Source organism: Balaenoptera acutorostrata, chromosome 15 (assembly GCF_949987535.1).
Source record: "Balaenoptera acutorostrata chromosome 15, mBalAcu1.1, whole genome shotgun sequence".
Classification (NCBI taxonomy): Eukaryota; Metazoa; Chordata; class Mammalia; order Artiodactyla; family Balaenopteridae; genus Balaenoptera; species Balaenoptera acutorostrata.
In genome coordinates this window covers 41,260,047-41,286,795 of record NC_080078.1, presented here as the reverse complement: position 1 = coordinate 41,286,795, position 26,749 = coordinate 41,260,047, and the positions used below count along the sequence as shown (strand labels likewise).

Genomic DNA, 26,749 nt, shown 5'->3' with positions numbered 1-26,749 from the left:
AAATAATCTTAAAAGACAGAAACATATCTACAAAACTACATCTAGGCTCCAGCGATGATATAATCAAGTCATTCTTAAATATAAGTCCCACATGTTTCCAGCAGGAAAACTCCCCACTGGGGCCAACCCTGCAGGGTCCAAGGACTCTACCAGCCCCAAACCAGAGCGCCCCATTTACCTGCAAAGGCTGACGGCCTGCCACCACCCAACGAGAAGCCCTGCCCTGCCTCTCTGTGCCCCAGTCTGTTCCAGGATGACAGCAGGCCAGTCACCACAAGGAGGGTGCAGGCGAGTTAGTACAGGCAGCGCACCGGGCCCAGAGCCTGGCACTCAGCGCGCAGGAAACCCGGTCACTATAACTGCTATCACTCCTACCACTGTCCGTGTGTATGTGGGCAAAGGGGCCGGGGTGGGGGGAAGTATATGAACAAAAGGTGGGGGGCGGGGGGGAAGAGCAGAAAACCAAACTGAAGAAGATGCTTTTGAAGAAAACTGGGGAGAGCAGAACGCCCTGCACACAAGTGTTCTCTGCTCTCCAGGGCCGGCCCTGCGCAGCTGGGACCCGGCTGGGGCTCGGCCCACCTCCGCAGACGGTCCTGGACACCCGCGCCAGACACTGAGCCTCAGGCCCGCCCATCTAAGCCCCCCGCCAAAGGCAGCTCCCTCTGCCGTCTGGATGCATCCTCACCGCCCAGTCTTCCTCTCTGTTCTCCTTTCAACCTGCTCTGAGCCTGGGCACGCAGAGGAGAGGGGTTACTGATGGGGACCCCAACATCGAGTGACAGGTTGGGGACCAAGAAATCAAGCAAACGTGTGGAATCGGGGGCTCAAAATAAGCAGGTGGTGAGGCTAGGGCCATGGGGCTGGAGGAGTTTGGTCCCCGTGGGAGTGTGGCCCTGGGGGGCGCATGGCGCTAGGGCAGCTCTGTCCGTTCTACAGAGTCCAATTGCTTCCTGGCCCCCGGCTCCCCAGAGAGCTCAGCCCAGGGGGGCACCACCACTGGGGTAAGGATCCAGCTCGAGGGGGCCTGGAGAGCAGAGAGCAGGGCTCAAGGAACGGCGTCTCCTAAGTACCTTGGCTGGGGAGACACTCAGCTGTCAGAAACAGAGTACACTCCAGGCCCTTTGGATTTCTCAGAGCATGAGGGCCAGGCCCAGGTGGGCAGGTCAGACCACCATCTGACTCCATGCCACATTCAGGGTCACAGAGGCCGTGGACAGCAGCCTTGGCCGGAACCTTGTGGCTTCTCCCTGGGCCCAAGTCCCTCCCAACTGCCGGTCTCTGCTTGGCTCTGCGGTGGTTCAGGCCTTGGAGGGAGACACCCGCTCTAGGCAGCAGGCATCCGGGGACCGCGACTCCACAGTAAGAGACACTGGGGGACAGGCCCTGTGGCCCAGGATGGAAAGTGCCTCCTCGCAGGAGAGTGAGGGCACCTGTCCCCAGAGGGGCGTCCCCAATTCCAAACCGCAGACCTAAGAACAGGGGCAGCTTCTGGGGAAACGGACATTAAGATGGTAAATGTCTAGGACCAAAATTAACCCCTCGCTGGGAGGTTAAATTCCCGTCCTAGCTGGAGCTCTGAAGTCGCCCATCCTGCACGACAGGGAGGCTCAAGGCAAGGTCACCCCTGACCACCAGCTTTGCTCAGACTTCCCCGGGCTCTGCCGGTGTCCTCGGCATCCTGCTGCCTGGGATAACCGTGTCCAAGGCTGCCTGGTCTCCTCACTGAGGCACGAGAGAACGACGCAGTGTCTGAGGCCCTGAAGGGCCCGAATGGACCTGTGTGTGACAGAGCCAGGCCAGGGCTCTGAAAGAACCTACTGCACCAGGCAGACTCCCTTCCCCCGAGAGCAGCTGAGTGAGAAACCAGGGAGGGCAGCTTCTGAGCTCATCCGGCCACGGGGTCTGATTTCAGACTTTAACTCCTCTGGACTTGAATATGACACAGAACTTAAACTTGACCTGTAACTTTTCCCTGGGACTGTGATAATGGGCGAGGGTTTATAGTTAAGCTCAGGGCCTCTCCATGTCGCTGGCTTTTTATTATGAGTTTCTCATGTATTTATTATTGGAATATATTAATACCATCACTTCACCTCACTGCAGAACTTCTCGTGTGCTGGCCTGGGCCAAGGCTGGACACGGTTTAGGACACAGACTAGGGAAGAAGTCTTTCACCTTGGGAGCAGAGTGGCTCTGGAGGGGCTTCACAGCAAGGTTCTGACCCAATTCAGGGCCTCTGGGGACAAAAGACACACAGCAGGAGCAGCCTCAGTGTTTAAAGATGGAGTCAAAGGACTGAGCCTGTAAACTCTGACCCTCATCCAGAGGGAGCCTCTGCTCCGGACCACCTGCCATCGGCTCCCGCCACCTCCTGGGCTAGAGCCCCAGTGCTTAAGTGGCCAGCAAGCCCCCCACCCCCATGGACACATATATATGTAATTGTTCTTGTATCTGTTGTTGAGAAGACAGAGGGAATCCCAGAATGTTTCCCAAACCTGAAAGCTTGTTCTAACCTGAGGATCAGCATCCATGGGGGAGTGACTCACTCGGGCTGCTGTGGAGGCGGAAGACCCACTAGGGAGCTGTCGCGACAATCTGGGTGGGAGGAGAGGCGGCGGCCGGGCCAGGGCGGGGGCCGCAGACGCCGCGTGTAGCTGCTGGATTCTGTGTGTATGTCAAAGGTCAGGCCCGTGGGATCTGCTGATGGGGGAAAGAGGAGCCAAGCAAAACTGAAGTTTTGGACCTTAAATGCACCTATTAGGAAAGAAGACTGAAAGTAAGTGAAGTAAGGAACCAGGAAAAGAAGCCAAATAAACCACACACACAAAAGGTACGCAGAATTTCGAAAGTGAAGATTAAGGGAAAATAATAAAATATCAAACAAAAAAATATAACCAGACTTGATAAATTAAGAGCTAGTTTTCTGAAAAAATATTAAAAACTCTGATAGAGAGCAAAGGGGGAAAATACATCTAACAAACCACAATGAGAAAAGGATATGATTCTAGATGCAGAGATCGTTCTAAACCACCCCCCAAAAAAATCTGTACGCTTCCTCCCGATGCACTTGAAACTCCAGAGGGAAAGGAGACACAGGCAAACTGCCTACAGGGGCTCAAGGGTCCTGGGAATCCTGACCAGGGCCGTGACCAAGGAAGGCCACCCAAAGGGCTGGACCGACAAGATCTATTAAAACAGATACTTCCTGTTCATTAAATTGGTCCAGACCAACGGAAAACGATGAAAAGCTTTCCAATTTATCCTGCAAGGCTAGTATTACCCTAATATAAAAACTGGATATACAAAAAAAAAGCATAGCCCACTTTCGCCTTTGAATACAGAGGCAAAAACTGTACAGGAACGTGTGGGCAGTTTCTCGCAGGCACACACACCAGAGGAACACTGTGCAGTGACCAGTGAAGGGTGAGTCAGCACAGCTCCTGATTAGGAAGGGCATTCACCAGGTTAACACTTAGAGAAAAAGACACTGGAAAAAAATCAACTCCCCTTCCTATTTAAAAATGAAACACTTGGCTAGCAAGGGAAGCTCGCTCCTTTGAACTTGAGAAAGACTATGTGGTGACCTGCTTTTTCACAGTCGAGTAACGAAGGCACCCTGATGACCCTTCCCGCCTCCCAGGCAGCACAGCTGACACTTAAAAAGATGGACCGACTAGGCAAACACCTCAGTGATAACTGCTGCAACAAAGACCAGGGATGAAGCTAAAATCAGTAGGCGGGGTGTGTTGAATATCAGGATATTGGCATAGTCTCACAGTACGTCCACACAGGATATTTACACAAAGAGGAAAAGAATAACTTGACCAGAGAGAAATCTGGCAAATAAGCAGACTGATCGACAGCATGTACCCAGGATCTAATGTACAAGATCACCTCCGTGGTGTTCCTGCCAAAACGCACAACCTCAACCTAATGTCGAGAAGACTTCAGGCAAACACATGCTGCGGGACACGGACAGACAAACTGACCAAACAAGCCACCCTTCAGAAGTGGCCACAAAAGACAAGGAAGGACCCAGGAACCGTCATCCCCTGGAAGAGATAAAGGAAGAGACGCAACGACCAAGTGCAATGTCGGTTCCGGACTGGATCCTGGGACCAGGAAAACGACACCAGTGGGAACACTGCCAGAATTCAAGCAAGGTCTGTAGTTCAGTCGACAGTGCTTCAGCAAAGTTAATTTCCTGGTCTTATTAAGTGCACTGTGGCCATGTCAAATATTATCAATAGAAGCTGGAGGAAATACACTATTTTTTTAAATTGGAGTATAATTGCTTTACAATGTTGTGTTAGTTTCTGCTGTACAATGAAGTGAATCAGCTCTATGTATACATATATCCTGTCCCTATTGGACCTCCCTCCCACCCCCACCCCCAATCCCACCCATCTAGGTTATCACAGAGCACTGAGCTGAGTTCCCCGTGCTATACAGCAGGCTCCCACTAGCTATTTTACACATGGTAGTGTGTTTATGTCAAACCTAATCTCCCAATTCGTCCCACCCTCCCCTTCCCCCTCTGTGTCCACACCTCCGTTCTCTATGTCTGCGTCTCTATTCCTGCCCTACAAATAGTTTCATCTGCACCATTTTTCTAGATTCCACATATATGTGTTACTATATTTGTTTTTCTCTTTCTAACTTCACTCTGTATGAGTCTCTAGGTCCATCCACATCTCTACAAATGACCCAATTTCGTTCCTTTTTATGGCTGAGTAATACTCCATTGTATTGGGTTGGCCAAAAAGTTCGTTCAGGCTTGATAACATCTTACGGAAAAACCTGAAAGAACTTTTTGGCCAACTCAATTACATGTAACACATCTTCTTTATCCATTCCTCTGTTGATGGACACTTAGGTTGCTTCCATGTCCTGGCTATTGTAAATAGTGCTGCAAAGAACACTGGGGTACATGTGTCTTTTTGAATTATGGTTTTCTCAGGGTATATGCCCAGCAGTGGGACTGCTGCATCATATGGTAATTCTATTTTTAGTTTTATAATGAACCTCAATACTGTTCTCCGTAGCAGCTGTATCAATTTACCTTCCCACCAACAGTGTAGGAGGGTTCCCTTTTCTCCACACCCTCTCCAGAATTTATTGTTTGTAGATTTTTTTTTTCTTTTTTTTTTTTAAAGCAGTGGTATTTTTTTTTTTTTTAATGAGGATCTTGAATCAGATGCGTATGTTTGATTGATTGATTGATTGATTGATTTTGGCTGTGTTGGGTCTTCGTTTCTGTGCGAGGGCTTTCTCCAGTTGTGGCAAGCGGGGGCCACTCTTCATCGCGATGCGCGGGCCTCTCTCGTTGCGGAGCACAGGCTCCAGACGCGCAGGCTCAGCAGTTGTGGCTCACGGGCCCAGCCGCTCTGCGGCATGTGGGATCTTCCCAGGCCAGGGCTCGAACCCGTGTCCCCTGCATTAGCAGGCAGATTCTCAACCACTGCGCCACCAGGGAAGCCCTGTTTGTAGATTTTTTGATGATAGCCATTCTGACTGGTGTGAGGTGATACCTCATTGTAGTTTTGATTTGCATTTCTCTAATAATTAGTGATGTTGAGCATCTTTCCATGTGCCTCTTGGCCATTGGTATGTCTTCTTTGAAGAAATGTCTATTTAGGTCTTCCACCCATTTTTCAACTGGGCTGTTTTTTTGATATTGAGCTGCCCAATCTGTTTGTATATTTTGAAGATGAATCCTTTGTCAGTTGCTTCATTTGCAAATATTTTCTCCCATTCTGAGGGTTGTCTTTTCGTCTTGTTTATGGTTTCCTTTGTTGTGCAAAAGCTTTGAAGTTTCATTAGGTCCCACTTGTTTATTTTTGTTTTTATTTCCATTACTCTAGGAGGTGGGTGGATCAAAAAAGATCTTGCTGTGATTTATGTCAAAGAGTGTTCTTCCTATGTTTTCCTCTAAGAGTTTTATAGTGTCCGGTCTTACATTTAGGTCTCTAATCCATTTTGAGTTTATTTTTGTGTATGGTGTTAGGGAGTATTCTAATTTCATTCTTTTACATGTAGCTGTCCAGTTTTCCCAGCACCACTTATTGAAGAGACTGTCTTTTCTGCATTGTATATCCTTGTCTCCTTTGCCATAGATTAGTTGACCATAGGTGTGTGGGTTTACCTCTGGGCTTTCTATCTTGTTCCATTGATCTATGTTTCTGTTTTTGTGCCAGTACCATTTTGTCTTGATTACTGTAGCTTTGTAGTATAGTCTGAAGTCAGGGCGCCTGATTCCTCCAGCTCCGTTTTTTTCCCTCAAGACTGTTTTGGCTATTCGGGGTCTTTTGTGTCTCCATACAAACTTTAAGATTTTTTATCCTAATTCCATAAAAAATGCCATTGGTAATTTGATAGGGATTGCATTGAATCTGTAGATTGCTTTGGGTAGTACAGTCATTTTCACAATATTGATTCTTCCAATCCAAGAACATGGTGTATCTCTCCATCTGTTGATATCATCTTTAATTTCTTTCATCAGTGTCTTATAGCTTTCTGCATACAGGTCTTTTGTCTCCTTAGGTAGGTTTATTCCTAGGTATTTTATTCTTTTTGTTGCAATGGTAAATGGGAGTGTTTCCAAAATTTCTCTTTCAGATTTTTCATCATTAGTGTATAGGAATGCAAGAGATTTCTGTGCATTAATTTTGTATCCTGCAACTTTACCAAATTCATTGATTAGCTCTAGTAGTTTTCTGGTGGCATTTTTAGGATTCTCTACGTATAATATCATGTCATGTGTAAACAGTGACAGTTTTACTTCTTCTTTTCCAATTTGTATTCCTTTTATTTCTTTTTCTTCTCTGATTGCCATGGTTAGGACTTCCAAAACTATGTTGAATAATAGTGGTGAGAGTGGACATCCTTGTCTTGTTCCTGATCTTAGAGGAAATGCTTTCACTTTTCACCATTGAGAATGATGTTTGCTGTGGGTCTGTCATATATGGCCTTTATTATGTTGAGGTAGGTTCCCTCTATGCCCACTTTCTGGAGAGTTTTTATCATAAATGGGTGTTGAATTTTGTCAAAAGCTTTTTCTGCATCTATTGAGATGATCATATGGTTTTTATTCTTCAATTTGTTAATATGGTGTATCACATTGATTGATTTGCGTATATTGAAGAATCCTTGCATCCCTGGGATAGATCCCACTTGATCATGGTGTATGATCCTTTTAATGTGTTGTTGGATTCTGTTTGCTAGTATTTTGTTGAGGATTTTTACATCTATATTCATCAGTGATATTGGTCTGTAATTTTCTTTTTTTGTAGTATCTTTGTCTGGTTTTGGTATCAGGGTGATGGTGGCCTCATAGAATGAGTTTGGGAGTGTTCCTTCCTCTGAAATTTCTTGGAAGAGTTTGAGAAGGATGGGTGTTAGCTCTTCTCTAAATGTTTGATAGAATTCACCTGTGAAGCCATCTGGTCCTGGACTTTTGTTTGTTGGAAGATTTTGTCACAGTTTCAATTTCATTACTTGTGACTTGTCTGTTCATATTTTCTATTTCTTCCTGGTTCAGTCTTGGAAGGTTATACCTTTCTAAGAATTTGTCCATTTCTTCCAGGTTGTCCATTTTATTGGCATAGAGTTGCTTGTAGTAGTCTCTTAGGATGCTTTGTATTTCTGCGGTGTCTGTTGTAACTTCTCCTTTTTCATTTCTAATTTTATTGATTTGAGTCCTGTCCCTCTTTTTCTTGATGAGTCTGGCTAATGGTTTATCAATTTTGTTTATCTTCTCAAAGAACCAGCTTTTAGTTTTATTGATCTTTGCTATTGTTTTCTTTGTTTCTATTTCATTTATTTCTGCTCTGATCTTTATGATTTCTTTCCTTCTGCTAACTTTGTGTTTTGTTTGTTCTTCTTTCTCTAGTTCCTTTAGGTGTAAGGTTAGATTGTTTATTTGAGATTTTTCTTATTTCTTGAGGTAGGCTTGTATAGCTATAACCTTCCCTCTTAGAACTGCTTTTGCTGCATCCCATAGGTTTTGGATCATTGTGTTTTCATTGTCATTTGTCTCTAGGTATTTTTTGATTTCCTCTTCGATTTCTTCAGTGATCTCTTGGTTATTTAGTAACGTATTGTTTAGCCTCCATGTGTCTGTGTTTTTTACGTTTTTTTCCCTGTAATTGATTTCTAATCTCATAGCGTTGTGGTCAGAAAAGATGCTTGATATGATTTCAATTTTCTTAAATTTACTGAGGCTTGATTTGTGCCCCAAGATGTGATCTATCCTGGAGAATGTTCCGTGCACACTTGAGAAGAACGTGTAATCTGCTGTTTTTGGATGGAATGTCCTATAACTATCAATTAAATCTATCTGGTCTATTGTGTCATTTAAAGCTTCTGTTTCCTTATTTATTTTCATTTTGGATGATCTGTCCATTGGTGTAACTGAGGTGTTAAAGTCCCCCACTATTATTGTGTTACTGTCGATTTCCTCTTTTATAGCTGTTAGCATTTGCCTTATGTATTGAGGTGCTCCTGTGCTGGGTGCATATATATTTATAATTGTTATATCTTCTTCTTGGAGTGATCTCTTGATCATTATGTAGTGTGCTTCCTTGTCTCTTGTAACATTCTTTATCTTAAAGTCTATTTTATCTGATATGAGTATTGCTACTCCAGCTTTCTTTTGATTTCCATTTGCATGGAATATCTTTTTCCAACCCCTCACTTTCAGTCTGTATGTGTCCCTAGGTCTGAAGTGGGTCTCTTGTAGACAGCATATATATGGGTCTTGTTTTTGTATCCACTCAGCAAGCCTGTGTCTTTTGGTTGGAGCATTTAATCCATTCATGTTTAAGGTAATTATCAATATGTATGTTTCTATGACCATTTTCTTAATTGTTTTGGGTTTGTTTTTGTAGGTCCTTTTCTTCTCTTGTGTTTCCCACTTAGAGAAGTTCCTTTAGCATTTGTTGTAGAGCTGGTTTGGTGGTGCTGAATTCTCTTAGCTTTTGCTTGTCTGTAAAGCTTTTGATTTCTCCATCGAATCTGAATGAGATCCTTGCCAGGTAGAGGAATCTTGGTTGTAGGTTCTTCCCTTTCATCACTTTAAGTATATCATGCCACTCCCTTCTGGCTTGTAGAGTTTCTGCTGAGAAATCAGCTGTTAACCTTATGGGAGTTCCCTTGTATGTTATTTTTCATTTTTCCCTTGCTGCTTTCAATAATTTTTCTTTGTCTTTAATTTTTGCCAATTTGATTACTATGTGTCTCAGCGTGTTTCTCCTTGGGTTTATCCTGTATGGGACTCGCTGCACTTCCTGGACTTGGGTGGCTATTTCCTTTCCCATGTTAGGGAAGTTTTCGACTATAATCTCTTTAAATATTTTCTCTGGTCCTTTCTCTCTCTCTTCTCCTTCTGGGACCCCTATAATGCGAATGTTGTTGCGTTTAATGTTGTCCCAGAGGTCTCTTAGGCTGTCTTCATTTCTTTTCATTCTTTTTTCTTTATTCTGTTCCGCAGCAGTGATTTCCACCATTCTGTCTTCCAGGTCACTTAACCATTCTTCTGCCTCAGTTATTCTGCTATTGATTCCTTCTAGTGTAGTTTTCATTTCAGTTATTGTATTGTTCATCTCTGTTTGTTTGTTCTTTAATTCTTCTAGGTCTTTGTTAAACATTTCTTGCATCTTCTCGATCTTTGCCTCCATTCTTTTTCCGAGGTCCTGGATCATCTGCACTATCATTATTCTGAATTCTTTTTCTGGAAGGTTGCCTATCTCCACTTCCTTTAGCTGTTTTTCTGGGGTTTTATCTTGTTCCTTCATCTGGTACATAGCCCTGTGCCTTTTCATCTTGTCTATCTTTCTGTGAATGTGGTTTTTTTTCCACAGGCTGCAGGATTGTAGTTCTTCTTGCTTCTGCTGTCTGCCCTCTGGTGGATGAGGCTATCTAAGAGGCTTGTCTCCTTTGTTGTTTTTCATATGTTTTCTTTGAATTTAATTTTTGTTAGTTTGATTAACATGTGTCTCGGCATGTTTCTCCTTGGGTTTATCCAATATGGGACTCTCTGAGCTTCCTGGACTTGGGCGACTATTTCCTGTCCCATGTTAGGGAGGTTTCTGACTATAATCTCTTCAAATATTTTCTCAGACCCTTTCTCTTTCTTTTCTCCTTCTGGGACCCCTATAATTCGAATGTTGGTGCGTATAATGTTGTCCCAGAGGTCTCTGAGACTGTCCTCATTTCTTTTCATTCTTCTTCTTTATTCTGCTCCTTGGTAGTTATTTCCACCATTCTATCTTCCAGCTCACTTATTCGTCCTTCTGCCTCAGTTATTCTGCTATTGATTCATTCTAGTGTATTTTTCATTTCAGTTATTGTGTTGTTCATCACTATTTGTTTGTTCTTTAGTTCTTCTAGGTCCCTGTTAAACATTTCTTGTATTTTCTCGATCCATGCCCCATTCTATTTCTGAGATTTTGGATCTTGTTTACTATCCTTACTCTGATTTCTTTTTCATGTAGATTGGCTATTTCCTCTTCATTTATTTGATCTTGTAGGTTTTTACCTTGCTCCTTCATCTGTAACATATTTTTTGTCATCTCATTTTTTTTGATGGGTGGGGCTGTGTTCCTGTGCTGTTGGTTGTTTGGCCTGAGGCACCCAGCACTGGTGTTTGCAGACAGTTGGGCAGAGCCAGGTCTTGGTGCCGAGATGAGGACCTCTGAGAGAGCTCACACTGATTAAGATTCTCTGGGGTCTGAGGTTCTCTGTTAGTCCAGCGGTTTGGACTCAGTGCTCCCAATATAGGAGCTCAGGCCCAATCCCCAGCCTAGGAACCAAGACCCCCTCAAGCCATGCAGCGTGGCAAAAAAAAAAGCAACAAAAAGGCTGGGGAGGTCCAGGCTGGAAGAGAAATTCAGGAGTCACCAGCACATGGATGGCTTTTAAGAATTTAATTTTTATTTTATTTTTTTGGCCACACCATGCGGCTTGAAGGATCTTAGTTCCCTAACCAGGGATTGAACCTGTGTCCCCTGCAATGGAAGTGTGGAGTCCTGGAACACCAGGGAATTCCCTAGATGGCTTTTAAAAGCCATTGCACAAGATGCCCAAGGGCCCAGTGTAAATGAGAAAAGTTCAAAGGCCAGAGCCCTCTAATGTTACAAAGCCGAGGAAGTAGGAAGAAGTAACCAAGGACTAAGAAGGGGCAATTGGTGAAGCAGGAGGAAAAGCAGGAGAGTGCAGAGTCCTAAACCCCCAGTGAAGGACTACTGTCCCACAGAGGAGGGAGGAAGCAACAGGACTAAACCTGCTGATGGGCTGCTGAGCTGAGGATGAGAACTAACCTGGCCAAGTGGAGGGCACGGCGCCTTGCCAAGAGCAGTTACAGCGGTGAGGGGGCAAAGGTGGTCTGGAGTGGGATGGGGGCAAACTCCAGAGACCACACAGTCAAGCGGAGCAGAGAACTCAGGCAGGAGCTGGAGGTGGGGCTGACAGGCTGTCTCCACGATGGGAGGACCAACAGCACATCTGCAAGCCAGTGGGGATGGTCTGGGAGGAGGGAGCAAAACTGACTCAGGAGACAGAAGAGGGGGCAGAAGAACGTCCCTGCTCAGTCCCTGCACAGGTGAGAGCGTGGGGTCAGCCACCTCGAAGGAAGGCAGGCCGGTTCCTGGTGCAGATGCTAGCAGGTGGAGCAGATGGTATTCTGGAAGTTCTCTTCTGAGTGCTTCCGTTTTCTCAGGAAAATGGGAAGTAAGGTCAATAGCTAAGGTGAGGATGGAGCTTTCAGAAGAGAGAACAGTCGAGTGAATGAACAGGCCAATGTATCACAATTGCTGAGCCAACTTGCAGGTCAAGGTCATGACCATGAGTCCAGTTGATGAGGATGTTGTCTCCAGCCACATTCAGCTGCACGGGCCCAGGGTAGGCTGAGGGCTGGCGTCCTGCCAGGGCTGCAGTTTGTCTCAAAAAACAGTTAAGGGAGGTAAGGAAATATGCTAAGACTAATTATTATCATGAAACAAAGGAATTATGAATTTATAAACGTAATGCAAATCAAATAAAAATAACAGATTATTTTCTGGAACTAGACAAGCTAAGTTTAAAATGCATATAGAAAAATAACAATTAAGAATAGCTAGGGGAATTCCCTGGTGGTCCAGTGGTTAGGACATGGTGCTCTCACTGCCAGGGGCCCTGGTTCAATCCCTGGTCGGGGAACTAAGATCCTGCAAGCCACGTGGTGCAGCCAAAAAAAAGAATAGCTAGGAAAACTCCAAAGAGCACTGTGGGCCAGACACACCTTACCCGATATAAAAGCACAGTAAAAATCCAACAAACAGTTCCAAAAAATGATAATCAACTAATTAAGGATGAAAAATGACTGTCTAGCAAATAATCCCCTAAGCAAGATCAAAGGACAAATGACAAAATAAATGAAAAAATATCTGCAAGTCATAGCTTACGTAAAAAGCTCGCAGAAATAAAGAACCTGAACAGGGCTTCCCTGGTGGCGCAGTGGTTGAGAATCTGCCTGCTAATGCAGGGGACACGGGTTCGAGCCCTGGTCTGGGAAGATCCCACATGCCAAGGAGCAACTGGGCCCGTGAGCCACAACTACTGAGCCTGCGCATCTGGAGCTTGTGCTCCGCAACAAGAGAGGCCGCGATAGTGAGAGGCCCGCGCACCGCGATGAAGAGTGGCCCCCGCTTGCCGCAACTAGAGAAAGCCCTTGCACAGAAACGAAGACCCAACACAGCCAAAAATAAATAAATAAATAAATAAATAATAAAAATAAAGGAATTCCTTTAAAAGAAAAAAAAAAAAGAACCTGAACAGTTCACAGAAATTTAATACAAGTCACTCAAACATCTGAAAAATGTTCAAACGCACACTGCACATTAGAACTACAATGAGATGTCATTTTCATCTATAAGGTGGTAAAAACTCTAGAAGATCAAAGCTTTGGGGATACTGCAGCCTCACACACGCAAAAAGGTGCAGTGCCGACAGAGCCCACCTGGCAGACTGCGGCCTGGGCCAAAGCTGTCATGCAGGAGTTTCATAGAGACGTGTGACTGATTATGGCCAAATCCATGCATATTTTCTGTTCTTCCTTCCTTTTCTTTTATTCTCTTCAGTATTTTGAGGATCAACTTCCTCATTTCTCTTTTTGCTTTACACTTACGCTATGTCATTTCTGTAGCTACCATAATTTACCTTCCCTCTGCCCAAGTGGCCAGTTCTACCCTTTTTTGTTTTTAAATCCTAGCTCTTCATGATTTCCTTGATTTGCTTAGTTGATTATTCCACAGTTAACAACCACCTGATTTTACCAGCTCTCCTTTCCCACCTAAGTGTCTGTGTCACCTAAAACCAGGGTCAGTGACAAGGCAGTGGTTCAGGTCCCCGAGGACACGGCACAGCGCCTCACATACACGGTGTCTGTGCTCAGTTGTTTTGTGCGAGGAATACCTCTGGGTCCAGGGGGATGAGGGCAGCCTCATCCTGGCAGCTGTGCTGCCCCGTCCATCCTCTTCCTCTCAGACTCCTTCTACCTCCTGTTCTTATTCTCTTTCGCCCCCTTTATCTCTTTTCCTGAGCTTCCTCCATACTTCTGGCCGTGAATTGCGAGACCAGCTCTTTCCTCTTGCTCAGCAGAATCTATTATGGCAATTCAATCGGAAGAAATAAAGGCAATTTTTAAAATGAAGATACAGGTATAGGTGGAAAGAAACTCCTTTCACTGTTGTCACCGTCCAAAGACGTGAAATAACTCAGGATGAAAAGAAAAGCCTGAATCTTTCAGCAGGGGAAATAGGAAGAGTTTAAAACCTTATTGATTCAGGGTCTGCATATTCAGATCACAGCGAAAATGTGATCCCACATTGTGATTTCCTAAATTTACATGAACAATAATGCCTCTGGCATCACAGCCATCACCAAAATACATAAAATAGGCTTCCACTGAAAGCCCACTCATGCTGCTAAAATGTTTTAAGTAGTAAAAAGAAAAGAAAATTAAGCAAACCCATGAAAAATTAAACACTAACCATGAAGCAAAGACTAGACGTGGTCTTCCTCCTTTTGGCACCTTCTCTGCAAGATGAACCTGTAGGGGCTGGGGTATGATGGGGTCCCCCAGAGGGAAGAGAGGGGAGGCAGGCAGACAGCTGCTGCACTCCCTACATGTCCTTCCACATTTCTCTAGCTCTCTGCCGCCCACGACAGATCAGCCCCACAGGGAATACGCACGCAGGTAGCTCTTTTTAATACCGTGGAAGCTTCTGATTTGCTGAACAAAGCCGACGGGTGAATGCTTTCCTGGGTCCATCACAAACGGCTCGGAGTTGGAACAAGACGCTTGAGAGTGGAGATCCCTCTTTTCAACTATTCCATTCTGGTATAACATTTGTTTTTTTCCTAACTATAAAAGCAATGCATGCTCAAATCTCAACTATGAGAGTGGTGAATGACCCCCACTGAACGGTGCTTTCAGTGTTCATGTGAAGGATGGAGATTCCTGGCTGCAGAGGGCCCACTCAGGCTGGGGGTCCAATAAAGCACCCTTAACCTCGGGCTCGTTCTGCAGGAGAGGGGAGAACTGATGGATTTGCGCGGTAGGGTTTTCCCCCTACAGCAATTATTTGAAGAGGGCCCAGAGAAAACCCTTTGAGAGTACCAGAGTTACGAGCTGGGGGGGAGTAAAGATGGCCACAAACTCTGACACTCCTTCCACTGCAAGGTGGGTTTCTGGGAATGCAGGGTTTTCAGCGCTAAAACCAGGAGAGTCCTGGTAAACCCAACCTCTGCTCTGAGGTTCGTCTGTCCAGTGCTCCAGGTCAGGGCAACAGAAGGGGAAGAGGCCCTAGAGTTTGAGGAAGAGAAACAAGCGGGGGTGTTTCCACTGCGAGTAGCCAGGATGCTACTCAGAAGCCCAGTACACGCATCAAGAGTTAACGACCCTGCAGGTGGGAATTAGTGTGAAGGGTCAAGAAGGTAAACAGGGAACAGACACCATCAGCCACGGCTATCTTAGGACCCACCCCTGTCGGTCAGTCCTTCAAAGCATGCATCACACCGGAATGACAGAAGGTTCTGGCCCCACACTTGTTTCCGTAGAGAGAACTCGCTCATACACAAGTGGTAAACAAGGGAGTGTGTGCACAGCGCAGAGGCTGCACGGGGTCAGAGCTGTTCCCAGGCAAAGGCAGCGGGACGGCGGGGGCACGGGAAAGCCCCCGGCACCGGCAGCAGCAGCTCTTTGGACTGCATCTTCTGAAAGCGAAAACAAGCATGCACACCCTTCTGGACCAGCCACAGGTCATCGGTGGTTTGCCGTGAGCTCTGGCAGTTTCAGAGGTGGTTTTGCAGAATGAGAGGCCCTCTCTGCTCTAACAGAAGCAGCCACGTGCCCACTCCCTCCCCACCGGACTGGAAGCTCCTTCACAGCAGGGACAGCACCATATACCCAGAGCCCCGCCCGGGGCAGGCGGACAAACAGTGACTCACGGACACAGGAGGCACAGAAATGACTTGAAAGAACCAGTAAAATCTCACCCAACAGAAACAGGACTAAAATTCTGGATTAACATCACTGCTCCGAGATGTACGACCACCTGGCCTCAAGCCTTCCGGCTCCCCTCTTACTGGACCTACTTGAGTCTGAGCAGCAGAGAAGGCATCCCAATAGATGTGATGAATTCAGAAGGATAATGAAAAGGAAGACAAATCAAGAGGGGGTGAGTTATAGAATGAAGCTCGGGCTCTAGAGATGCCGCTGGTTCCATTCCCTGCTTTGCCACTTAGACGCTGAGTGACCTTCCTCGGTTACTCTGCCGCACCTCAGTCTTCTCATGTGCAGAACGGGGGTGATCCCAGTGCCCACCTGCTAGGGTCATTGTGAGGGTTCAGTGACGTAAGCATGAAGAGGGTTTACTCTCGCACGGCGCCTGGCACATACTGAGCCCCAGAGAGATGTATTCTGGCATGCTTTACACTAATACTAATAATAGTAACAATTATAATAATAAAAACATGTGAGGACCACACCATAAACAGCTTGCCCTCCAGGGTTCCCATTCCACATGGAACCCAGGGAAAGTGCTTGGGGTCACAGCACCGAGCAGGCCGGGAGCCAAGATCAGCAGACTCGCCATCCAGCACATGAGCCACGGCTGGGCAGTGCAGAGGAGCTGCAGCTGGCAAAAATGCCAGAAGTCAATGGGTACCAGTGGAGGCGCAGAAGCAAGAGAGAGGAGTAAAAGGACAATGACCCACCCTCCATCCAGCCCTTAACAACACGTAAGAGAAGCAGATTAAATACGCATTTGAAATAAAGTTTCAGTCATTAAAGAGGAAGGGAGTGAAAATAAATGTCTAATTAAACTAACAGCCAAGACATGGAAGCAATCTAAACGTCCACTGGTGATGAAGGGATAAAGAAGATGTGGTCTAGCCACACAGTGGGATCCCAGTCAGCCACAAAACAGGAGGAGATCCTGCCATTCGTGACGACATGGATGGACTGTGAGGGCTTTACACTGAGTGAAAAAAGTTAGACAAAGCAAGACAAACACTGTCTGATCTTACTTATATTACGAAACCTAAAAAAAACAAACCCATAAATACAGAGAAGAGACTGGTGGTTGCCAAAGTTGGAGGGTGCAGGTGGTCAAAAGGTACAAACTTCCAGTTAGAAGATACCTAAGTTCTGGGGATGTGAGGTACAGCATCCTTACCTTAACTGTCAACCCATGTGAGTTGATGGCTGTTAACTTATTGTGGTGATCATTTCACAATATATGGGTATATCAAATCACCATGTTGTACAACTAAAACTAATGGAGTGTTATAGGTCAATTATACCTCAATAAAACTGGAAATTTTTAAAAAATTTTTAGGGTTAGGGTTAAATGTTTTAGTTTTCGAATTAAACTCCTTTAAGCCTTAAAGTCACTAAAGAGGTCCTGAAAATCCTAAAAGAAAGAAAACGTATTTAGCAGTTTGTGTTCCATCTTCCCTCCAGGTCACAGAGGACTTTCCATACTGGAGCTGGAAGCCAGAATCTCAAAATTTACCAAAAGACAGCAAGCATGTAAAACACGCTCCCTGCACTTCGTTCCACTAAAGACCATAAAGGAGATAAAAGGCGAAGAGTGAGTGAGGCCCCGGGAAATCACTGTAGTGCCTCTGAAAGCCCAAAGGAGCAGAAAATAAATTCTAATTAAAACCCATGGCATAATTCATGTTGATTTTTCATCAAAATGATCAGAGGTATCATATCCCATGAGCTTAAATTCTGATCCATTATAAAATTATACTGTTTACAGTACATTGCTTCAGGCACTTCATATAATTACCTGGATGAAATACAGATTTTTTCAAAACGTAAAAGGTGTTTTTAGGAACACAAAGCACTGAATAATAAAACGCTCCTCTTTAAGGCTTTAGATGAAAGTGGTTTTGTTTTCACTCAAGCATTCCTTCACGACCATCACTGTTCTCCCATGGAAAGGGCCCTCACCTGTGCTTTCATGATATTCCTTTTTTTTTAATATAAATTTATTTAATTTTGGCTGCGTTGGGTCTTCATTGCTGCGCACGGGCTTTCTCTAGTTGCGGCGAGTGGGGGCTACTCTCCGTTGCGGTGCACAGGCTTCTCATTGCGGTGGCTTCCCTTCTTGCGGAGCACAGGCTCTAGGCGTGAGGGCTTCAGTAGTTGTGGCACGTGGGCTCTAGAGCACAGGCTCAGTAGTTGTGGCACATGGGCTTAGTTGCTCTGCGGCATGTGGGATCTTCCCGGACCAGGGCTTGAATCTGTGTCCCCTGCACTGGCAGGCGGATTCTTAACCACTGCGCCACCAGGGAAGCCCTTTCATGATATTCCTTCTGCTCATCCTTCAAAGGACTTCAGTGCATCCCCAAATACGTCTGAGATTACTCAGAAATGGGATGATTCTATTAACATCAAGCAGAGAAGACAATGCTGGCAGCATTAATCCTTGGCTCAGCCAAAAAAATTATTATTCAAAGCACTTGACTTAATTGCTAATTCTGGGAAGAACCTTGTTTGCAGCAAAGCCACGACGGACAGAGGACCCCAGTGGACGTCCACGATCGGATGTGCCAATGGAGTTCTAAACTTGGATGCTCCCAGAAGAAGCGAATATATTCTGCTCTACCAGGACCCAAGGAAAGAGCAGGATTTGATTTAAGGCGAGAGGGTCCTGATCACATAGAATCCATTTGTCCTTTTGGCAAATGGACACCTGACACAAGTACGAGGAGAATTAAAACGAAAGGAAATACCAGTGAGGGGCTGGAACCTCACTCCTCAGAGCACGAGCCATCTGAGAAGCTGACGGCCCTCAGAGATGTGGGGCCCTGCTACAGAGCTCCAAAGTCATGTCGTGACTTTTATTACTTACGGTTGAAAACAGGCCCAATAACAGAGGGACCTGGGTTTGTCTAACCCACTGAGAGAAAGTTAAAGTGTAGGAAACACTGCAGAGTCAACTATTAACAACTACTCAACATCTACGAGAGTCCGACAGCAGCAGGAGCAGCTGCAGTCAGACTCGGAAGCAGACATCCTGCTGAGCAAGTTCTCACCCTGAGGTGCGTCACCAAAGGAGGCTAAATACGCTTCCCAGTAACTCTGAAGGAAAAGCACACGAGCAACATGAAAACAGACTAGAAACACACCCTCTTAAGAAGATTCATAAGTTCCGATTCATAATCCTCCCACGAACCAGGCCCACTCTTCTCAGGCGTTTTCTAGGCTTAATCTTGATCAGTCAGGCTTGGCTGGCAGTCCCCACGACACGCCGTTAAGCCTACACTGTCCAAACGACAGCCGAAAGCCACACACGGCCACCAGGCGCTGGACATGTGGCTGGTCTGAATCGAGATGCACTGGGAGCCCGAAAGACTTCAGTAAGAAGAAGGATGTGAGTTATCTCATTAATAACTCTGTACGTTGACTACAGGGTGAAATCAGAATATTGTGGATATATTGGGCTAAATGAAATACAGTTTTAACATTAATTTCACTTGTTTCTTTTTCTTTTTTTTTAATATGGCTCCTAGAAATTTAAAATGACACATGGCTCCCATTTGCGGCTGGCAGCTGTATTTCTCTGTTGGGCAGGATAAGCAACCGACATGAACCACCACTATATCAAGTGCACTGCTGGGTTGCTAAACATTCCAAATGTGGACAGAAGAATGAAGAAGGGTAAACGGTACTGGGGCATTCAGAGGACACGCACAACGGCGGTGGCGGCAGCGGCCCTTATGCTGTTTTAAGAAAGTAATAAGCGTAAACAGTGAACTTTCTGGAAAAGGAAATGTTGCATCTGCAGATTGCCTCTCCCCTGCCGGGAAGTGTCCAGGGGACGCCCTCCTGGGCGCTGGGCTCCCGCCTACCTTTGACAAGCTCCGGCCGGTACGCCTTGCGCAGCTGCTCCAGGAAGCCGTTGTAGAAGCCCTCCGCCTGCTCTGAGGGCATCGCCAGGTGGAAGTCGGGCTTGTTCCCCTTGAGGACGCACTGCAGGGTGAACTGGCTGATGCACAGTACCTCGTACTGTTTGTCCATCACGCTCTTCGACCAGTGTTTCCCACTTTCATCCTCAAACACACGCAGGTTTAAGATCTTCCGGACCCTGGGGGAAAACAGGGGTGAGAGCTACCTGGAGAATCACAAGCCCCCCAGACACACCCACACCCCCAAATGTCACCAGCACCCTGCTCACTAGGGACGCTGTGCTGGCTCCATCGCTTACAGGAGGGGTGACCTTAGGCAAGTTACTTTCTACTCTGTGCCTCAGTTTCCGCATCTGTAATAGGGGTAATAATAGTCCTACCTCTTAGCGTTGATTGGTGATTTCTTTTTTTTTTTTTGTCAGCCCCTCCAATTCATAGCAGCTTCCGGTGGCAACCGGATGTGTCAAAACAAGGGCTCAATTCTGATTTTTTACAGAATTCCATCTTTACACTGGAATAAATGATGCCCCGTTTTTATACTCTTTCTTGGAACTTCTCAAAATGAACAATTCAGCAAATACCCTGGAGAAAACTCATGGTCGTTGCAGATACGCAAAAAGATCTGGGGAAAGACACCTTGACAACTATGTCACATGCTCCTTACACCCCAGCGGGGCTTTCCCTATATACGTGGATGACAAAGGATGGCCACCCTGGCAAGGAGGAGGACCAGGTAGCATTTATAAGGTCACACTTGAGACGAATGACAAAGAACTACCTCCGTGAAAGCTGCAATTCCACCATTTGAAGCCACCTTTTTGGATGATGTTGAAGACACGTTCAAAGCCTGAACAAATACCATTCGCCGACACCTTACATGGGCACCCTCTGCGATGGGCGCTATTCATCACCCCTTCTCCACAGCGGGGTCTGCCTTATGTTGAGTCATTGCTCTTAACAAGGTTAAGTACTAGCTCTCCATTTTGTCAGAGCCACGGAGAGATTCAGACCAGTCCCCCAGCTTTTAACCACTACACCACTTCGCTGCCTCTTTGCGTATCCAGGGGACAGCTATTAAAATACCAACATCCATGAGTGTTATTGAACTAGCCATCAACACCTTAGCGGGAGCTTGGTTCCAAGTCTGGTTTTCAACCTAATACAAAAGGGACAACTGGGCAACTGTCACATGTAGGCTCTGGGCACCAGGGGCAGAGAAAATGGATCCAAGCATCTGAAGTACTTGTGCGAAGTGGTGCAGGGGGGAAGAGTGAACATGAGGAGGGGGAGGCTGCCTGTACTAAGGGCCAACAGCAATGACAAACCTCCCACCTTAGTAAAAAGAGCACTGGCTCCCAGGCCAGGTGGCCTAGGTTCTAATCTGGAGTCAGGCTTTTTGCTAAGGACGTGTGCATGACCTTCGGCAGGTAATGTAACCTCTCTGAGCTCCAGATCCTAATGTGAACGGTGAACAACTGGGCATTCTTAACATGTGTAAACAGTGCCCAGATCATACTGCTCAAACTGAAAACATAAAACATTCCTATGAAAAGAAGCTTGGTTTTCATACTAAGAGAATGGTTCAAGGCTGCAGCAGCAAATAGGGACAAAGGCTACGCTGTGCTCCTGCCCTGTCGCTGACTTACTGGGTGACGGCTCTTCCTCGCTCTTCCCATCTGTGACACAGAGATAACCACACTGCATCAAAAGGGACATGGGTAAAACTGACAGAGTCTCACTTTAGAGGAGCAAACTACTATGGAAGTTCCATATATGTATACATATATAATTTCTTTAAATAGCTAGCCAGCCAGCTAGATGACCAGCACATGTCCCACTAGAAAGGCAGTGACGTGGAAACCCGCCTCTTACATGTGCTCCAGTTCCTTCTGCGTATCTTCCAGGGAAATACCCAGCAACACGCAGATGCCCCGTCCGATGGCACTTATCTGTTCTCCACCAACTGGAAAGGAAACAAAAGGGAAAACCAAACAGGTGCCGTGAAGCACATTTGAGCATCCACTGGAAAGTTTAAACATCACACATACTTCTCGTAACTTCTTTGGCAAAGTCGGTAGGTACTGAAACGTGAAAGGGGTTACGTCAATGCAGTATGATAATCATACTTTGTCCATTCTGATTTTACATTTGGAATGAATGAGTTGTGAAGTGAACACCCATTACACAGGATTTTCAGGCCGTGTTTTCATCTGTGCTACCTTGGTTGAGACCCCTGAAACTTTCTATGAGTTTGCCCATCTGTAACAACAAATGTTTTTCTCCCCAGAGAATCCAGCTCTGCTATATTAATTCTCAAAAAGGAGATGCCTGCTTTTCTTGGAAATCAGCAAACCTGATAACACAATACACAATGCACAATGGAAAACATTTATGTCATAAAAATAAAGAAATGATTTCTCTACTTATTGCAGAAAAGATAAATATATCATACATGAAAAACTGTTTAAAAGTTAAGCTTCCAGGGACTTCCCTGGTGGTGCAGTGGTTAAGAATCTGCCTGCCAATGCAGGGGACATGGGTTTGAGCCCTAGTCCGGGAAGATCCCACGTGCCACGGAGCAACTAAGCCCGTGCGCTGCAACTACTGAGCCTGCACTCTAGAGCCCACGAGCCATAACTACTGAGCCCGCACGCCTAGAGCCCGTGCTCCGCAGCAAGAGAAGCCACCGCAATGAGAAGCCTGCGCACCACAAAGAAGAGTAGCTCCCGCTTGCTGCAACTAGAGAAAGCCCACACACAGCAACGAAGACCCAGCGCGGCCAAAAATAAAATATAAATAAATAAATAAATTTAATTTAAAATAAATAAATAAATATTTTAAAAAATAAAAGTTAAGCTTCAAGTCAGCAAACTTCTATTATTTCCCAGTTTATTGCTAGGGTTGCATTCTAAGCCAATGACCTCCAAAGCATTTTGAGTGATGCACCCCATGCATAAAAAAAATTCTTTGAACATGGATTCCTATTCCAAACATTTGCATATGTATTTAGCGTCAAATATACACTCTACTGCCATTAGACAGTATCTCAGTGCTGGTACAGTACTTAGGTCAAGACACATCATTATGGCGGTGAAACTAAATCCATATTTCAAATGTTGATCTTCATAATTTTCAATTTTTGTGGCCAACTTTTTGCCAAAGCTCATTAGATTATTGATGTTTGGTTATTTTATTGTATACTGACCTAATGTTCCAATCAGGAGAAAGGTCAGCTCTGCCATTTTCTTGTTATTTGCTCCTGCTAGATAATAATATTTGTAAATATACCCGACAAGGCATCACAGACTGTACCATGTTGCCACATCCTGCAAGCTAAGGGAAGCGTGAGAAACCCTCTTCCTGCAGGTGTCTGACAAGGGACCATCTGACAGACACGAGGGGAGCACGAGCATCAGTTTGTCCCTGAAATAACTCTTTTTTAAAGAATATTTATTGATTTATTTATTTTGGCTGAGCCAGTCCTAGCTGCGGCACGCAGGATCTTAGTTGCGCCATGCGGGATCTAGTTCCCTGACCAGGGATCGAACCCAAGCCCCCTGCACTGGGAGCACGGTATACTTTCGTGTATAGAGCAGTTTTAGGTTCACAGCGAAACTGAACAGAGGGTACAGAGATTTCCCATATACCCCCAGCCCCACGTGCAGTCTCCCCACTATCAACGTCCCCCTCCAGATGGTACATTTGTTCCAAATGATGAACATACACTGACACCTCATTATCACTCAAAGTCCACAGTTTACGTGAGGGCTCACTCTTGGTGTTGGACGTTCTATCGGTTTGGACAAATGTAATGACACGTATCCACCATGACAGTATCGTACAGAGTAGTTTCACTGCCCTAAGGATCCTCTGTGCTCCACCTGTTCATCCCTCTAAGGCTTTTTCTATAATTAGGATTATCTTCTTAGAATAGATTCTCAAAAGTAGAATCACTAATTGAAGTGATTCAAACCACTATTTGAACAGTTTCAACATTTTTATAATGTGGTATTATCCTAATAAGAAATGAATTATGCACCAAAGCCTTGAGATGACACAATTCGCTCTCTTATTTTGGAGAAGTTTTGTCCCTCCTTCAGGCAGAAGAATTAGGAGGTTAAAGGGATGTTTTATTATAGACAAATGGATTTCCAAGGGGAAAAACTTGAGAATCACCATTTTAGACAAAAGGTCACAGGGCTAGAAAAGACCTGAGCTATTTGGTCAATGTTTATTTGACGCCATGTATAGTGGCATCACCCAAGACTTCCTCTTTGAGAAGAATTCACCAACTCGCAAATGAACACATTCAAACCCAACCAATCTCTTCCCAACATTCTATGATTCTATTCAGATTTCGGCTTATAAAGCTGAGTGATGGACATGGGGGTTATTGTACTATTCCATCTGTGTAACCACATGAATATGTTTGAAGTGTTCTGTCATAAAGCTTTTAAAATTAGATTATCACAATAACCATGCTAAGGTATCAAATGTGCCTGACCAAGCTCATAAAGTGAGCCTGCCACGTAATATGTGACTCCTAATACTCTGTCCCACCTATAAAACTGGAAGTGACATTTTAGAACCTTTGAAATAAAATGCCGTTCGAGACAGGCCACACGGAAGTGAAGCCAGTCAGTCACATTCTAAAGGAATCAGAAAATCTCTCTCCATTACAATGCAAGTAGAAGGCAAGGCTAACTCAAAGTTTCCTCCAGCACCGTGAGAGAATTCCATCTTATTAACTCTTTCAGACAGTTAATTTGTTGTTTTTAACTAAAAGCATACAATTTAAATAGTAAACTAAGATCATTCAAACTATTCAGCTAATCTCACAGAAATGTGTTTTTGATATTCCAGATCAGCACAATGGAGAGTTCTCCATTCTGATCAAAACTTACATTCTCCAAAGTCTGCTCACTGGTCATCATGACCACATAGGCTGCAAGATTCTTCTCAAAAAAAGCAAGAAAATCTTTTCATCTATGAATTTTCCCAGTTTTAGTGAAGTTACCTATTAATTAAAATGCTAAAAAAAAAACCAAAAACAAACCCACTTTGTTTTAAAATTCCATAAATCCCAGAGCTATACTATCCCTTATTACTCCAGGACGATATCCAAAATCACTTATCAGAACAGCTTATAAATCATTAGCCAGGAATGAAAAGTAGAATCTCGAATCTAAATATATGGTTTTACTGAGTTTGACTGTTTCTTAAGGGGATTTTGTTGTTTCGTTTTTAGATTTATACTTTCCTGAACATAGAAACACACATATGGTACAGGCTTGAAGGAAAGGATATCTAGAACTACTTGAACTGAAACAATATTAGAATTCTGCCAATAAAAATAGGAAAGACTAGAAGACAATGTAAAGTTAATCATTCAAAAAAATTTTAACATCTATACTATCTTCACTCGAGGTTTTTTTTTTAAATTGGAGTATAGTTGCTTTACAATGTTGTGTTAGTTTCTGCTGTACAGCAAAGTGAATCAGCTATATGTGTATACATCTCCCCTCTTTTTTAGATTTCCTTCCCATTTAGGTCACCACAGAGCATTGAGTAGAGTTCCCTGTGCTGTACAGTAGGCTCTCATTAGTTATCTATTTTATATATAGTATCAATAGTGTAGGTGTATATATGTTAATCCCCATCTCCCAATCCATCCCACCCATCCCTTCCCCCTTGGTGCCCATTCGTTTGTTCTCTACCTCTGTGTCTCTATTTCTGCTTATCTTGGCTTGAGTTTTTAAAAGGACTTCCTTCTACCTATTAATCATCTGGACCCCTGATGTTCAAACGACCGCAGTGTTCAAGCCATGACTGATGGTTGCGTGGCTCGGTTCACATGAAACTGGTGGAAAAGAGAAACATCTCATCCTGGATCCTCTGGGTTCCCACCCGGGTCACGTGGGCAGACACGGTCAGAACCCACCCCTACGAGCACCTGTCACGAGCGGGCACCTTAAGGGAGTCAAGCTCCAGGTGAACCGGGACACGGAGAAAACCGGCTAGAAAGGGAAACGCGGAGCAGAAGGCTGGGGAGGGGGTGTGTGCCCCGGAAACGCTCCCCACGCGTCGTCTGTACAACACCGCGTGGAAGGGCGGGCCGGGGGATGCTCGGGGGACGCTCGGGGGATGCGGGAGGCCACCTGCGCTCCGGACTAAAGGAAACGCTGCAGAAGACGACGAGGCGCGGTCACCGCGACACTAAGCGGAGACCCTGCAGCCCGTGGACGGCGCCCCGGGACGGCGGGGACTCGGGGCCGCGGGGCCCGGGCTCGCGCGCGGCCGGCGGCGGCCCGGGGGCGTCCAGCCCGGCCCGGCCCCGCCCGACTGACCTGTGACGCTGGCCCGGGTGACGCGCTGCACCACGGCCTTCATGGCGACGGCTGGGGCGAGCGGGGCGGCGCCGCGCGGCTTCCGGCCTCAGGACTCCGCGGGCTGCGCAGCTGCCCGCGCCCTCTGCCGGGGACACCTGGAAGCGCGTTCCGACCCCCCGAACCCGCGAGTCGACGGCCCGCCCACGTCGGCCGCGCCCACCACAGGTTGGTCCCGCCCATCTGACCTCTCCGTGTGGCCCCGCCCCCTCTCGGTCCGGCCCCGCCTACTCTCGGTCCGGCCCCGCCCACTCTTGGTCCCGTCCCGCGTACAGCTAAATGAGCCCCGCCCGGACGCTGGGGTCCCGCAACCCCCTTCCCCGCCCCCACACCCCAGCCCGACTCACTGGTGCCCAGACAGTAGTTTCTGGCCCGGTTTCTTTTCACAAACCCCGGCCTGAGAGACAGTCATCCCTGAATCCCAGCTTTGTCCTGAATCCTAATCCTAATCGTGTGCCTCCTTCCATGTTTCCACCCTTCTGCCCCCAGATTCTCCCAAATTCTTTTTCCCTTGGCTTCCTGCCTCTGGAACTCCTCAAAAACCAGACAGGAGAGTATCTGCTGCCTAAAATAGCCATTTAACTGTTTAGGTATTCATTTGACCTAGCCGTGCCCTGGCAGTGCACAGATACGTGATTCTGTAATTGTAATTCCTCCTCTAATACTGATACTTGGCCCCTCTCCCAGACTTGTTAGAAGATTTGAATAATATCTACTGTGCAAAAGTGTTAGAAAGCTGCAAAGGACTGTACAAGTATTACCCTAACAAATTATTATCTCTGATAAAAACAAGCCCTTCTCAGTGTGTCTTCTTCTTACAGCCTAATAGTACTGGTGGGTGTAGAGGGAGGGAGTTCAGGATGTTCCCGAACCAAACTTGGGTCTGCTATGCCCTGCAT

General features: G+C 45.8%; 1 protein-coding gene across 2 annotated transcripts in view; it reads right to left on the bottom strand.

Moving 5' to 3' along the window:
• DTD1 (D-aminoacyl-tRNA deacylase 1) overlaps positions 1-25,977 on the bottom strand; it is a 111,909-nt gene extending 85,932 nt beyond the window's left edge. Inside the window, exons 1-3 of one of the 2 annotated variants that reach the window (XM_057530037.1) lie at positions 25,812-25,977; positions 21,337-21,427; positions 19,408-19,643 (exon numbers count right to left, since the gene is read on the bottom strand). In XM_057530037.1, the coding sequence (XP_057386020.1) occupies positions 19,408-19,643; positions 21,337-21,427; positions 25,812-25,854 (370 nt within the window). In that variant the 5' untranslated portion in view covers positions 25,855-25,977. The remainder of the gene's footprint in view (positions 1-19,407; positions 19,644-21,336; positions 21,428-25,811) is intronic. The other variant, XM_057530036.1, reaches the window with a different exon arrangement.
• Between the last annotated feature and the right edge of the window lie 772 nt (positions 25,978-26,749).